The sequence below is a fragment of the Mustela putorius genome, unplaced genomic scaffold (genome assembly GCF_011764305.1).
Source record: "Mustela putorius furo isolate JIRA1106 unplaced genomic scaffold, ASM1176430v1.1 tig00000430_pilon_pilon_pilon, whole genome shotgun sequence".
In the NCBI taxonomy this organism is placed as follows: Eukaryota; Metazoa; Chordata; class Mammalia; order Carnivora; family Mustelidae; genus Mustela; species Mustela putorius.
The window spans coordinates 7,796,604-7,813,164 of NW_025421377.1; the positions used below are offsets into that span (position 1 = coordinate 7,796,604).

The 16,561-nt window shown below is 35.4% G+C and overlaps 1 protein-coding gene across 9 annotated transcripts in view; it reads right to left on the minus strand.

Moving 5' to 3' along the window:
- CLOCK (clock circadian regulator) overlaps positions 1-16,561 on the minus strand; it is a 131,959-nt gene that overhangs the window by 58,562 nt on the left and 56,836 nt on the right. For 6 of the 9 annotated variants that reach the window (XM_004775507.3, XM_004775509.3, XM_004775505.3 and 3 more), the window contains 4 exons: positions 10,652-10,741; positions 8,210-8,269; positions 4,209-4,357; positions 1,041-1,132 (listed from right to left, as the gene is read on the minus strand). In XM_004775507.3, the coding sequence (XP_004775564.1) occupies positions 1,041-1,132; positions 4,209-4,357; positions 8,210-8,269; positions 10,652-10,698 (348 nt within the window). In that variant the 5' untranslated portion in view covers positions 10,699-10,741. Of the gene's footprint in view, positions 1-1,040; positions 1,133-4,208; positions 4,358-8,209; positions 8,270-9,561; positions 9,762-10,651; positions 10,742-14,217; positions 15,236-16,561 lie in introns of those variants that run through there. The other 3 variants (XM_045079773.1, XM_045079774.1, XM_045079775.1) reach the window with 3 other exon arrangements.

Sequence of the window (16,561 nt, forward strand, 5' to 3'; positions counted from 1 at the left end):
AGATAAATGCTTATGGGCTAAAATAATATATCCAAACAAACAGGGTTTAAGAGATGTAAATTATCTCTGTTAGAATATCTCTAACATCTCTATCTCGATTGCTTTCTTCAGCTCTATGTCTACTTTGTTAAGAGTTTATTTTTCTTGTCCTTAACTGTTACTGCCAAAGTATACCACCTCTGTTTCCTATCTAAGTTTTCATGGAAATTTGATAATGAGCTGTGTACTTTGTATACAGAGATGATACCTATATTATTCTACACAGGAAATGATTAAAAAGTAGAAAAGTAAAATTGATAGATATGAGTGACTCAAAATGTTTCTGGATTTTATAATTGACTGTATGAGGTACTGAGTTTTTTCAATTATAAGCAAGCATGTTCTGAACTATTTTCAAAAATGATTTTGTTACACTTACTTATTTCCTTTTAGAAGTTTCTACTTAAATTAAGAAAGGTTGTCTTTCAATGTATATTCAATGTTTTAATATTTCCAAAATACTTCATTTATTATCATTCCACATTGTATTTAGGTGAATTTCAATTTGTTAAAAATTATCCTTGGTCCAGTAGTATACATTTCATAATAATATTTAATAAATATTTTATTTTTAAGTAATCTCTATACCCAATATGGAGCTTAAACTCATGACCCAGAGATCAGGAGTCTCAGGTTTTACCGAGCCAGCCAGGGGCACCTGGGCATAAATAATATTTAACATGTGATGAATAAAATACATTATTCTTCACTTGAATGTTGTTAGTGTCCTCAGGTAGAGAACTTGATAGCTATAGGTTTCTGACTTTTATTAAACCTCTCAAAAATCATATAATATTAAAAAATATAAAAGTTTAATACTACCTTGCCACATAGTACTATTTACTTATACATATATTAATTTTAATTGAAGATATAGTTTATTGATTTACAGGGAATTAAGAGTTTACAATATTAAATTAATATTGTTAAAACCATACTTATATTCATCACCTCAATGATTTGAGGAAAACAAACTTTTCAAAAATTAAATCTAGACATACCTCTAACATTAATTGTGTAAATTCTTCATTACTAAGGAATGTAGGTTTCCAGTCCTGTCGAATTTCACTGGCATCTGACTGTGCAGTGATTTCTGTAAAGATTATTTGACACATTAGTGGCATACTCCAAACACAGGGTAGGGGCAAGGGGTGATTCAAAAGTCCAACAAGTTGCATTCTCTCCTCCTTCTCTACTTAAGATGAGAACCACAAGCAGTAACATTTATTGGTTTTAGGTAGGTATCAGGAGGCCCAGGTTTGGGTATGATGTAACACATGCACTAACGTGGCAAGTTATCTCCTTGGATTCGGTCTTTTGGAAATACCAGTCTTTGGTTTTTCTTTGGGGAGCTTTGGTATTGCTGTATTGCTGAAGGCCTGAGAATGCTTCCTGTTTGACATAATGACCAAATAAGAATCAAAATAGGCATACTAGTAACAAGCACTGGGAAGAAACATCTTTCTCTTGACAATCAAATAGTGGAACCTAGCTAGAGCAATCGGACATGAACCTGGAGGAAAGGAGCCAAGGTCAGTCAATCAGTCTGCTTTTAACTAAGATGACTTTAGGTTTGCCTATTACCAGGCAGAAAGATTCCCCCCAACCTGAGGTGCTCTATTCCGAACTAATCAAGGAGACTAAAATTTGCAGAAAAACTTTAAAGTAATAATCCCAGAGTGATTTTGCTTAGTGTCCTCTTGAATGTTTTCTTAGTGGTAAGGAACTCGTCAGAAATCTGGAAATCCCTGGCTTGGGGCACACGTTTTAACAAAATTATTAGTTTATTTTGCAACATTTTTCTAATGGATTTAGTTATGAGAAAGCTATAAATGATGAAACTTGAACTATTTAGTTAATAAATATTTTTCCATTTTTAAATACAGACATATTCAACAACTTGGCAAACTAAAAATCTGTATCACAGATTTTACTCTATAAAAAATATTCAATTTTGCAGTGAAAAGTAGGGACCAAGCAGTTTTGATTTTCTATTAGCAGATATATAAATGTAGGACATTAAATTGTCACCCAACACTTGGCATATTGAAAATGCCTGTATTACAATATTATAAGTAACTAAGAAGTCTAGCTACTAATTCTGTAGAATATAGTCATGCTTTTCAAATTCACACCAATTATATACATCCAGAAAAAGAATTTAAATCCACAAGCAAATCCATCAAGTTTAGTTAAACACAAGCTTAGAGTACTAATAAAAGTATTTAATAACTCCCTTTCAATTTAAGGTAAACTTTTCTTTTGTGAGAATTATATATTCAATTTTGGAAAACAAAAAACAAAAAACAACAAAAAAAAAAACCCCTGACCTACTTAATGCCAGAATTAATCCTCTATTATCAGGGGCAAATGCATTCATATGATTTCATTTCATTCAGCAATCATTTATTGAACTGCAGTGTCTGAGGGGACTAGGTGTGCTAACAAGGGACACTACGGTTAGTGAGAATATGATTTGCAGAGGTAAGATATAATGATAATGGTGACAATAAAAAAGGAAGACAAGCAATTTTGACACATTTACGGAAGAATCAACAAAATTTGGCAACTGTGATACAGTACTAAGGAAGGTAAAAAAAAAAAAAATCTGTCTTTTCAGGCTTGAGTCCTAGGGCCTGAAAGGGTAGTGTTGTAAAAATGTAAAAAGCAAAGCTGAGAGAAAGAGGTGACTTGACAAAATGAAAATGAATTCAGTTTCAGATGCGCAGTTTGAGCACATGCAAAAGAAAGATCTGGAAGTTATATAGAAACAAAAGACGGAAAAGTTTGCATCTAAAAATACAGATATGGTAGTTTAAAAGAGAGGCAATAGTTGAAGCTATTATACCCACGAAAGAGTATAAAACAAGAGCACAAAAGAGAAGACATGTGGGGGGTTAAAGAAAGAGTTTCAGTTAGGGAGGAGAGGTGAATGAAGAAGTGCAGGATAACACAAACCAAGGGAGAAAAAGCCAGTGGTGGATGGATTAAAATTTCCAGCACCTGGGTGGCTCAGTGGGTTGAGCACTGGACTCTTGATTTTGGCTCAGGCCATGATCTCAGGATCCTAGGACAGAGCCCCGAATCTGGCCCCACACTAAGCATGGAGCCTGCTCGGGATTCTCTCTCCCTCCCTCTGTGCTTCCCCTCACTCATACACTCACACACACTCTATCTCTAATAATAAATCTTTTTTAAAAAAATGTCCAGTGCATTCGATATAAGAAAAAGTTATTGCTATTGTCTGACTGGCAGCAGGACAGGTGGGGCTGCTGGCAACTGTGAAATTAACAAAAATAATTTGGAAGGGTGGTGAAGCATAAACCAGCCTGATAATGCATGACTGAGTGAGCTCCAGAGGAGTGACTGAAAGTACTAGCTACAAATTCTCCTTCTGAAAAGTTTTATGGTTTCATTTGCCATCTGGAAAAGGACATGTCCCTTCTATAAGTTTTTCATCTATTATCTCTGTTACCAAAACATTCAATATTCTTTAACTTTTTTGTAACTCAGTCAAAATTATTTTCTTCGATTAATAATCACTTTGTTTAATGAACAGCATTTATTTCCTAGACATACACTGAAATCATCTTTAAAATAGCACACAAGGCCCTCATGATGTGGTTCTTGTCTTTCTTTGAAATATACCCACGATCTTCCAACTCAACTATGCTCCAATTACACTGACTCTTCCTGCTTCTCTGCGTTTGCAACACTATTCCTATTTCCTCCTGGTGAAATGCTGTTCTCCTTAATCTAAAAGGAAGACTAGCTGCAAAATCAACTATTTTTAAGGTTTTCTTGACACATTTATTTCCCCTCTATGTTCTCATGGCAAGTTTTTGTTTACAATCACTACTCATGTTTTAAGTATCTGCAATGTAAATTAGCTGTTTCCATATCTTTCTTCCTTGGCTTCAGTTAACTGAGGGCCAGGACTGCTATTCTGTACCCCAAGAACCTAGGATACAGTAGGCACTAAATAAATGTTTGTTGAATGAAATAAAGGACATACCAGGAAACCTTTAAAAAGGCAACTGATCACTTTCTCTGAAAAAAAGGTGAGGAAGCATCCAATTTTAAGAATCACTGTCAAGATTCCATCACATTATGCTTTAAAGGAGACTCTGTTATTTAAAAAAAATTGTCTTATAACGTTAAAATTTTACCTTTATGTTTTCGTAAAAAATCAATGCTCTTCTGCAGAACAGTAGATTTGTCCATCTTCCTAGCATTACCAGGAAGCATGGATCCCAGTTCTTTAATGAGAACATTAAATTGATCTCTACGTTTCTTTTCAGATTTGTTTCTAGATACTCTGATGGAAAAAAAAAAATTAAGCAGCTTTCAAACAATCCATTTGATTACACACATAGTTTAACACAATGCTCGCTTTGGACACAACTACACACATATGCACTTCCATCAATATAGGTGTAATAAATATTTATCCACAGGTTACCAACAATGTACAGTTAACTGGGGCAATAATTTTCTTCTCAGTTTATCACTGAAGAACTTACATAGTCAGCACTTGCAAACATGTTCTTAGGAAAAGGCCAATAAGACAAACCTCATTCAAATCATAGGTTGTATCTGATCTAATATTTACCGAAATTTGTATTTTACTTATTTGGCTATTATGAGTATTACTGAGACATATTTGTGGAAGTGTATATAATGTGTAAATACAAATTATTCAAAATTACTAGGTAGGAGAAAGTTAACCATTTCCTTTAAGTTTTAAATTACAAACAAATCTAAAAGTGAAAATCTACCCTCAAACTTATCCATACAGTCTTCCTCTTTATTCCTGTATGGCCAGACTCGAGCACCGAGCTAGAACCATTCGTCTGCATCTCTCTCTCCATTAGGCTGTGTACATCTTGATAACAGAGCCCCAATATTTTCACCTAAGCACTTAAGGGTAACAACTAATATAAGCACTCAAAATATGCCCACCAAATGAATAATCAGTACTGCTGTATGTGAAGTAGCTAACCAATAAACATATATCCAGTGGCACCAAGACCTTTAGACAAGCAAATACAATTATTTATATAGCAACTAATCATTCTACAATACCTCTAAACTCTAACTGTATACTTCGTGAAGTTAGGTTTTCTAATTCAGTTTTTGTTTAAGCAAAACTTGTTTATACTCATTTCCCAAAAGGTCAGAGGACAATTTTATTTATTTTTTGCTTGGTAACAAAGAAGCATATATTCTATATTATTACTGGGAAATGACTCCTCCTTCAAACAGTGAGTGCTTGCTATAATAACAGAGATTATGTTAATAAAGGCTAAGGATACTGAGAAAAGCTCTTTCAAGAAATTTATCAAATTCCAATGGAAATTCAGAGGAACCAGAGAAGGCGTCCTCATCTACTGAAGTGAATCATGAAGGCTGAGTGAGAAAAGGATGGTAGTGGAGTGTACACAAGGCACTGCGGGTACGGATAGCTCGTACAGGAACAAAAACCTATCACTAGTAGTCTGATATGGCTAACACGGCTAATGAATAGGCTTCCTGTGCCCCAGTATGCTAGAGTTGGGGCCTGGGTGGGGAACATAGATGCTGGAAAAAATCATGAAGTTTTTATGTTACATAAAAAGGATTTTAATTTAATCCTGAAAGTAATGGGAAGGCACTGAAAGGTTTTAAAGCAAAGAAATGATGGGAACATAACAGCTCAGTGATAAGATCATTCTGGCATCAGAGTGAGGAAAGAATCAATGCTTGGTGAAACAAAGTCATTTAACAAATACTCTTGAAAACTTACTATATGGCAAACAAGCCTGGACACCAGATGACCATGTAGGAGGCAAGTGCAACATCCTAGCCTATAAACCATGGCAGTGGCAGTGTTAACAATAGTGTGGGTTTGAGGGTTAAGAGGCAGAACTATCTGTTCTAGGCAAATCAAACCTGGTTTACAGTGGGAAGCAAAAGGGAAACCTATAAGGATTCCCAAGTTACTAATAACGCTATTTATTAATATGATATAATAACATGTGATACTAGTTTTGGTGGACAGATGGTTTGGAGAGAATTTAGATATGATGAAATTGCCTGTTGCATATTTTAAAAGATATGCACAAGAGGCTTAGATATACAAATCCAGTTATATCCCTTCAGAAAACAGTAAGAAATAAGCATTTGAGAATTAGCATGTATGAAGTATCTGAACACATGAACTGGAATAAAAATAAAAGCCAATATTCATTGCACACTGATGAAATCTCATTTACTCCTACAAGGTAGACTTTCTTACCACTTTTCATTTTACAGGTGACAACTCAGGCACAAAGAGAACGTGCCCAGTACCACACAACTACCATGAAGTAGTAATTCAAATCAGCCATTTTTATTCCAGGGGAAGAAAACATACAGAAATCATATACTGCCAACTCTATCACTGGATGACAACCACTAAAGCAAACTTTACTTCATACTACATGGAGGATGGAATATCTCAGCCCTTATGATAACTTCACTGAGAACAGGCCACAGATGGTTCATTTTGAGGGTGGCTATAAAACTCCCCTTGTTCTTGGGTCAACACTAAGGTACTTGAACTCATCACTGTTTTAGTCAGAGTTCAGTGTGGTACTCCTTAATTGTGATAGTAAAGCGAGATTCTTTTTCTTTCTCCGATATCTTTCAGAGCCACAGTATTTCTGGTTCCCTAAAAACATTATCAAACTTTCAGAATCTTCAAAAATAGAATACCCGGGGTGCCTGGGTGGCTTAGTTGGTTAAAGCCTCTGCCTTCGGTTCAGGTCATGATCCCAGGGTCCTGAGATAGAGCCCCACATCGGGCTCTCTGCTCAGCGGGAAGCCTGCTTCCTCCTCTCTCTCTGCCTGCCTGTGATCTCTGTCTGTCAAATAAATAAATAAAATCTTAAAAAAAAAAAAATACCCTTAGCTTACCTTACCCATCAATAAGCTTGGCCTTTAAGAATTTCCAAGTCAATTCCTTATAGTTCTACCTCTTCATTCAAGCAAGACTGAATAACTTGCCTTCATCAGACTGAGGTTAAGGGATAAGGGGTTGTCCTATACATTTTTAGTTTCAAATCCAGGTCTTTTTATTTCCTTGAAACATTGTATAGTTTTCCTCAAAATCTTCTTAGATGTATTTTAACCATTCATTAAAGTTTGTATTTTTCATATCCCAGTATCCCCACTCCCTTTTTTTTGGCTAAATACAGACATGTAAGAACTATTACTTATTACATGTCTATCTTTATATATATATATATATATATATATATATATATATATATGTATAAAACAACATCTACCCTTCTAAGCACCCACACAGTTCAACATAGCTGGGGAAAAAACCCAGAAAGTGTTTACTACTCACTCTGAGGGACTACAAACTTTGCTATAATGCTACCTGGACTCTCCCCCTCCCGATACTATAACTAACTGCCCACGCGCCTATTTAAGGTAGAAGCCCCTATCAATACGACCATGGCCCTAGATCCCATTCCCTCACCTATTTGAGGGTATTTCTCCAACGATTCTCCTCTCCCTTTCCCCACTGTCTACCTTCCCCTCTCTTGGGAAAATGGAGGCACGTGGAGGTCCCAGGGGCCCTGAAAGAACTCCCGATCGCCAAAGCTGAACAATTTGAGCCACAAAATAAAAAAGTATGGAGTATATAACCTAAAGCATAAAATAAACCGATGAGTTCCTACAGACATAAAAAAAAAAGGAAGAAAATGTTTTTACAGAATTATTCCAAATGTGTATAGATATCCCTCCCTATGGGAGGTGGAGCTTAATTCCCTCCATCCCAACTCTGAAGGTAGGCTACACTTCATAACTTGCCACCAAAGAACAGAGTAAGTCAAGGGGAAAAGAGTAACTATAATGGTAAATCTGGCAAACCCTACCTTAGCCGAGTGATGAAAGTTAACATCCTTAGTGATGCCTTATAGATATTATATACTCGTAATATGATGTGATGAGATGAGCACTTTTACTGGATACTTTTACTTAAATTATAAAATGCATATTGATATTCTAAGCTTTTGCACCTTGCTAATATACCTAAATTCTTAATGCAGACAGCTTTTGGAAATCACTGATTTACTATTTACTTACTTTTACATTTACTTATTTATTTACTACTTTACATCTTAAGTTGAACTACCTTTTTGCTTTGTCCTTGTCATCTTCTTCCACCAACCCATCAAAAATACTACCATCTTCTCTAAAAGAAAAAAGAAAGTGGATAGAGAAAATAAGAGCAAACTCACTGAGCAACAGCAATTTCAAAATGACATGTGAATCAAATCAGTTCTATCCTAGGATTTTTGTAGAGTTAAAGAATTGTACAAATTCAAATTGAATTAACTGCTCACCTGTTCTCTAACAACTAAAGTTAATCCATGTTTAATTACATTTTTTAAAAGTTTATCACAAATGTGAATTTCAAAACTACTTATGTACTATACATACAACATGCTAAACCAGAATTTAATTTAATCAGAGGTTAATACCTTGTTTCAAACTGGTAATAATCAATGAGAACTATAGAAAAGTCAGTGTATTTGCCATTATATAAAAGGATTCATTTGAAATTATTTTTAATTATAACAGCATGGTTTAAAAAATTGAGACATTCATGTTATAAAGCCACAAATCACTCCTAAACATCACAGTATCTAGCTTTTATATATACTTATATTACTACAATTCATTCATTACTGATTCATGCGACAAATATTTATTAATACTCATGTGCCAGGCTCTGCTCTGGACATGATTACAGAACATTAAAACAGTTAACACAGAAATCCCTGCTCTCCTACAGCTTATTTTCTAGTAGAACAAAATAAATCAAGAAGGAAATATATGATGACAAGTTTTATATTTTTTAAAAAGGGGTGATTTTTTAGTTACTGTGATGTTACTTTAATCTGAGTGGTTAGGAAAGGACCTGCTGAGAAGCAGACATTTAAGCTGAAATCTAAGTGACAAGAAGGGGTTGGTTATGGGAAGATCTAGGGAAACCGCATTCTAACAAATAAAATCAAGAGCACTGGTGGCTAATTCCTTAACCTAAGTAGTGATATTAAATAATTATGTGTGACCTTTATATGAATTCACTATTCACTACTTTAAACACAACTTTCTGAGGCCTACAAAGGCACATATGGTGTCTGTTGGACCCACTGTTGAGAATATCTACAAATTTTATATTATATAGTTCCATGTCTGGACTTTCAGGGTTCCATATGTGCGCTGCAATTTATGACAATTTTTGTATGTATATGCACATTATTGAGGAGAAAGTCCGTAACTTTCATGATATTCCCAGAGATAACTAACTCATATTAAGAATCACTGCTTCTGTCTGAACATGATGTTGTCTCTAGATGTCATATTGTCTAGAATGAGAATTGGCAATCATCAAGAAGCATAATACCACAATCATATTTAACCACTTAGGAGCACTGAAGGAACATCCTTTCTGAGGAGACAACTACACATAGAGCCCACCTGAAAATATGGCATAGCCCAAATATATGGCAGTGCTGCAGGCAGGCCTCTCTAAGGAAACTCCTTGCCCCTTAGGTCTTATGTTCTGGTAGAGTATGTATCTTCACTGTTTATCTCACAGGAAAGGGAGACGGGCTGGCCCCAGACGTCAAAGGTCACTTCTGTATACAACTCTAGCTACAAAACTCTTAAAGAATCCCCTACGGAAGAATCACACAGTACACTATAATAAAAATACAGAAACTTGAGTGTCAGACAGACCAACACAGGTCCTAAACCCAGCTCAGCACTTAACTATGTGACCTTAAACAAGTTATTCAACCTCCCTGACCTATTGTTTCCTCAGTTGTAAAATCTCAAGGCATTACTGGGAAGTAAAATAAAATAACATATAAAAAGTACTCGACAACAAAGATCTGTCAAAGAATAAGAGCTTAAAATATGTTACTGTATTTCATCAAATTAAAAACACCATTAATCTTTATAAAGACTTATCAGTATTTTATATGCCATCACATTGGGGAAAAAATGCTACCAATTAAACTACGATAAGGCAATTTTAAGATGAATCTTAGTGTCAGAGGTGTTAAAACGTAAACAAACAAAAGTCTTAAAATCAAAGAAACAAGGTTTATCCTACTCGTGAGAGTATGATTTAAAGACTGTAATTTTAACTAATAAAATCCTAATTAAGTTACCACTTATCAATCACAAATGCTAAAACACTTAAAGGGATGGAGTTAGCAGCAATAAGGAGAAAAAAAAAGACGTAAGGAGATAGAAGATTCCATAAGATGCCAAGGAAACATCTGCGACTATCACAATTTCTTTCAGAGCAGCTCTGACCAAACACTCAAAATTACAGTTCATGATCTGTTTGGGACATAAACCATATGCTGCTGACTTTGGCTACAGACAGTATCAGTATGTCTTACTATTACACTCTGTTTGCTCAATATGGAAATTAAGTGTAATAGGAATTATGTTTAAATACGAAACTCCTTTTATCAGTATGACACAGACCACTACTCTAATAATAATTTTAAAATAGCTTTATAGGATTCAAAATAAAGAGTCTCTAAAAACATACCTGTCAACAATTGAGCTCATTTTACTACAGCTTACGGTAAACAACATAACATATTACGTTTTCGTCTTGTGGTAGACATTTGTACTTCTCCTTGGGTGGAAGGAAAAATAAACAGTCGTTAGTTTTCAAAAAATTTATTTCTACAAACATAGCAATACTGAGGAACACTGTATGTTATCATAGAGAATTCAAATGTTTTGGTTTGTACACAACCAAGGCTAAAACATTATTTTCAAGCAAATACCTAGAACTGGGGCAAATGTGAGGCTCCCTTCTAAAAAAAGGAACACGGAGGAAGAAAATTGAGGATTCATTTTCTATTATAAAGCAGTAAAAAAGGTCACTCTTAATATTTAGTATATAGATTAGAGTATGTAACTGTGAATAGGCTACAATTCAAAAAAAGATACATACACCCTTATGTTCATGCATCAGTATTTACAAGAGTCAAGATATGTAAATAACCTAGATGCCCACTGAGACAGATGAATGGATAAAGAAGATGCTGTGTGTATGTGTATGTGTACAGTGGAATATTACTCAGCCATAAAAAGAATGAAATCTTGCTAATCTTGACAACATGGATGAACATAGAGGGTATCATGCTGGATCAAATAAGTCAAACAAAGACAAATTCCATATGATTTCACCTATATGTGAAATCTAAAACACAGAACGGAACAGAAACAGAGTCATAATACAACTCTGAGAGTTCCAGAGCAGAGGGGAGTGGGAGGATGAGCGAGCTAGGTGAAGGGAAGTAAGGTGCACAAACTGCCAGTTACAAAATAAATAAGCCAGGGGAATAAAAAGTACAGCATAGGGAACACAGTCAATAATACTGTAGTAACATTGTATGGTAACAGATGGTAACTACACTTACCATGGTGAGCATGTATAATGTATACAATTGCTCACTGTTTATACCTGAAACTAATACAACATTGTATGTCAATTATTCTTTAATTTAAAAATCGAATCAACAACAAATATTTGTTGAAAACCTATTTTCTATTAAACAGTAGGCTAAGCTTTAGGAATACAACAAGAAAACACAAAGTCCCTGTAGGCAAAAATCTGCAATTGAATAGGGAGACAGATACCTAAAGAATAATAAAAAGGATAATGAAGGTTTACAGAGAGGAGTCAGAGGAAACATTCTTGATGACAATGAATTTGTCAAGTAGTCGAGATTGTTACTAAAAATATGGTGCAGAGACCATCAGCGATGGCATCATCTGAGACCCTGGTATGTGTATGTGTACATACAGAATCTACACTTTAACATGGTCCCTATGTGATTTGTATGACCATTTGGGTATGAGAAATAACAGACTAGAGGACAAGAGAAGGTAATATGTGAAAGACTGGAAAGCCACAGGAATGGCAATTTGCAAAGGCACAGGCCTTTGTGAGACAAGGGAGCACCCTATTTGAGAGACTGAAGAGGGTTAGCATTTTCTTTAGGGGGAAAAATCCAGTCATGTTACAACTTAAAGTTTAATTACTAGAGCATAAAATGAGAATAGGAGTGGATAGAAGGGTGAGGGTAAGACAAGTAGAAAAGAGCCTTATTAGGGTGTGCCTGGCCGGCTCAGTCAGTACAGCATGCAGTTCAGTCTCGGGGTAGAGGTTCAAGCCCCACACTGGATGTAGAGATTACTGAAAAATGAAATGAATGAAGAGAAAAGAAATGAAAGGAAAAGGGAAAAAAAAAGAAGAAAAGGAAGAGAAGAGGAAAAAAGGGAGGAAAGAGCTTTATTATAAGGAGTCTCATACCTACATTGAAGGAATTAAGATTTACTACTTTAAAATGGAATCATAAGCCTAAAATTTGTCATCCTGTATTCTACAATTTTTATAAAGTGTAAGGCAGGTTTTATTCTAACAAAATACTCATATCCTATACCTACGAATCAAATATTGAACAACCACCTCAACGCTAATAAAAACCTTAACAATTTTGAGGCATGAGAATTCTACTTTATTCTATCTTTTGTTTAAAATTTAGAAAATACTATAAATTAAGGTGGTACTCTAGGTGAGAAGAGATGAAAGTTGTCCTAAGAACATGGGGAGTCTGAACTGTTCTATGACTGTTTTCAAATGTACAGGCACGAAGGAGCGAGGGAATGGTCCTTGCTCAAGGACGCTGCAGTGCCCATGTGGTAATGGCTACAGAAGTGAGACTGCAAAGGGCTAAGAGCTCTTAAAAGAAAATTAATGGGGAGTCAGAGGTAAAAATAAAAAGAACTAACACTAGATAAAATGTTGGTTTTAAGTGTCTGGGTCAACATCAGCAGATGAAGCGTGGAATTACACAATTTGGGAGTTAGAGGAGACTTTAAAGATGACCCAAGCACAACTCTCTGGTCTAAGAGACAAACCTATCAGGGTAATGACAGAGGCTGGTTCTATCACTAGAACAAAAAGAACGGTGCAAAGGTAACAGCCAAGTTGGGTGATTTAAAAAAGAACGGTTTCACTTTCAAGTTAAAAGGCCAGATTTGAGCCTTAAGTGGCACCAAGTATATGCTTCTTTAATCATCAAAAGGTAGAAAATATGACAAACTAGGAGAAAAAAAAGACCCCAAGAATTAGGGCCTAGACTATCTCAAGGGCCATCATAACTGAACCCAAAATGGTTTAGACGATACAGGCCGATGCTTTATTAGGCTATTTTACTAATGTCATTAACAATATGCTTTCCAAACATCTATTGTGCTGCTAACTAAATGACATAGACTATGTTTCTCTACCAGTCTAGTCCAAGATCTTTTTTTTTCCCTTTCTAGCCAAGTGACAGACAGGATATAGTTAAGGGAAAGGTAAGGGGAAAAGTGAAATAGGCCCAACTAAGTACTCTAGGGCCAACTATGAGAAGACTCCTCTTAACTTCTTTAAATGGTGCCAAATTAATTTTATCAAAACACAGGGTAATGGTGGAACAGCCAAAAGGTCTTGTTTTAGAACCACTCGAGGCCTCACATTTTCAGTATGAAAAAAACTATCCCGAGTCATACTTTCCATTCTATGGATTCTAAGGATTCAGCTTTTAAAAATAAGCAATGTCCCTATACACAGCATGGAATTTCAGCTATATAATCTAATATGGATCAAATTTTATTCTTAAAAATCTTTTTCTTGGGGCACCTGGGTGCCTCTGTCAGTTGAGCTTCCAACTCTTGATTGTGGCTCAGGTCATGATCATAAAACATGATTATAAAACATTCAAACTTTGCCAAATACAGAAGCAGATATGTTTTTAATTCAGCATGCAACATTAAATATAATTAACAGAAAATCTCAGTGCCTGGAAATCCATCTTTGGAAAAGAATCCCTATGCATAAAATAACACATTCTATATTACAAGTAAACTGTGCAGTATCTACTGACATAATACTAGTCCTCTGAATCCCATATGCTGTCACCTCTCAAGGCTTTCCATTCCTCCATCATGAACTTGTCTCTTGATAAATGGATTTTTCTGATTATCAACTTAGTATTTTACCTTAAAAAAAAAAATAAAAACCGCCCTTGACACCCCAACCCCCTCAGGTTCTACCTTTCCTTTTCTGCTCCCTCTCGCAGGAAAACTGTGTGGCACAGCACAACTGTTGTTCCAACATCTTTAATTCCATTCTCTCCCTTCCTTTAAAATGCAGTGTTTATTTTCACCACTGTATACATGTTCAGATCTAAAGTGGCCACAAAGTTTTATAGGAATTATTAAAAAATCAGAAATCCTCTGTCCTATGATCCTACTATTTCTTCTGGCAGTTAATGCTCCAATATTCTTTATTTTGTGACTTCTTGATTCCTTCTGTTTAAGGGAGGGTACCTACACAATGCTAATAATTCAAGTTGTCCCAATGTAATTATAAAAATGTCTCCTTTTGCTCTCAAAAAAGTCTTATTTTTCAGGCATAACTCACTGAATTCCACTAAGAAAAATACGAATTTAGTTTTCTTTGATTCGCCATCCTTACTTCATATATGTGCGTATTTGCCCAAATTCCCAGTACCAGCGTTGGTGGTATAGTGGTGAGCATAGCGGCCTTCCAAATTCCCAGTACCATAATTTTGGCTAGGTGGTTATATTCAGTTAACATTATGATCTCTAAATGCAATTCACAGCTGAGCCATACAGCATAGTACAATTGCCTTCCCTTTCTAAATAATTTTCCCTAGAGTTAATCATTGTTTTATTACTGACTTACTTTTCTATAAACTTATCGCCAATTTAGCCTCAAACTCTTCCCTGTCTAAATCTCCTCTTAGTATCTCCAAACACATTACACATTCTACCAATGTAATCTCACACCTATTTATCTTGATACCTTCTAACCTACTCCTGTTGGGACTGGACGTTCTCCATGAACAGCAACCAGCGATGATCTCGGGATCATTACAATCTTCCTGGTGATTTCCTGGGTTTCTACGTAAGGTGCACTTTCTGTTTCTTCTACCTTATGGCTTCATCCCTTTCAGTTTACTTCTTTATTTGTGTTGAGTACCTCCTACAATAACTCCCCAAGAAAGGGGGCATGGCAGATAAGTATTTTTAGATATCACAAGTCTGAAACTGTCATTAGTCTGTACTTAATCAACAGTTTAGCTCCATAATGAATACTGGATTGGAAGTAAGTTTTCCCTTTGCATTATGAAGGCTCCAATGTCTTCTGGTGTCCAGAGTATTCTCAAGAAGCCCAAAGCCTTTCTGATTACTGATCTTTACATGTGACCTATTTCTCTTATTCTGGAAGCTCCCCTGTGTTTTAAAATTTAACAGTGATATGTCCTATTTTGGACTTATTTCCATAATTTTCTTACTATAGGCTCTTTCTACTTGGAAACTTACGTCCTCTAATTCTGGATAGTTTGATGAATCAGTCTCTATTCTTCATTTCTCCTATTTTACTCTTTTCTCCTTTTTTGGAATTCCCATTATTTCAACACTGGATATGCTGACAGTTGCTCCAATTTTCTTATTTTTTTCTCTCCCATTTAACTTTGCTTTACTCTCAAAGTTTCAGGTTTACTTTTCCACTCTTTCACTGAGTTTTTCATTTCTAATGTAATTCTTTTTCTTTCATGTTTCATGGATTTAGCATCTCCTCTTACTTCTCTGAAACTATTAAACAACAGTTTTGTGTTTCAATTTTTACCTGCCTGCTGGCCCCCAACTTGGTATTTTCTTTTGGCATGATATTTGGCTCTTACATAAGAGGTTTTCCTAAAATGTTTAGTGATCTATGGCCACCAGCTCATTTAAGGGTGGGGTCTAAAAGGATCCCTGAAGCTCTGTGTGATAGGGCTTCTGACTATCAACTTTATTGCAGGGATACCAGGTTGGATTATTTCTTTGGAGAAATTCCTTGAGTCTGTATCTTCAGATCTTTTCTCTTAGGCTGGTTACAATTTCCAGAAAAGAATCTTCTAAACTACTGACTGAAAATTATAAAAATCTGGTAGCCTAAGTTTTTAATCTCTTTACTTTCAATATGGTACTCCCATTCTCAACCATGCTATTTTATCTTTCCTAGAGAATAAATGTTTAGCCTTCTGCTAAGATAGTGATGGGACAGTTGCCTGGAATTCGAAGGTCAAGAAAAGATCTATAAAATATAATCACCTCTTAGACTGGCAACAAATCGGACTGTGTTTAGTCCCACTTTTACTCCTTTGCAGAAGTAAAGCATGCTCTCAATTCCAGACATTTCAGAGGTTCTACAGTGCCATAAAGTTTCTCATCATTCTCACAGGTGGCTCAGGATTCTAAGATAGATATCACACTTCCTTTCGCTTTTCAGCTTCCAAAATTTTGTTGTAATTGTTTTTTCTCCCCTTCTCTTTGTTCTTATGAAGTTATGTCTTTTGTTAAAAAAAAATTCTTTAGCTTTAATGGA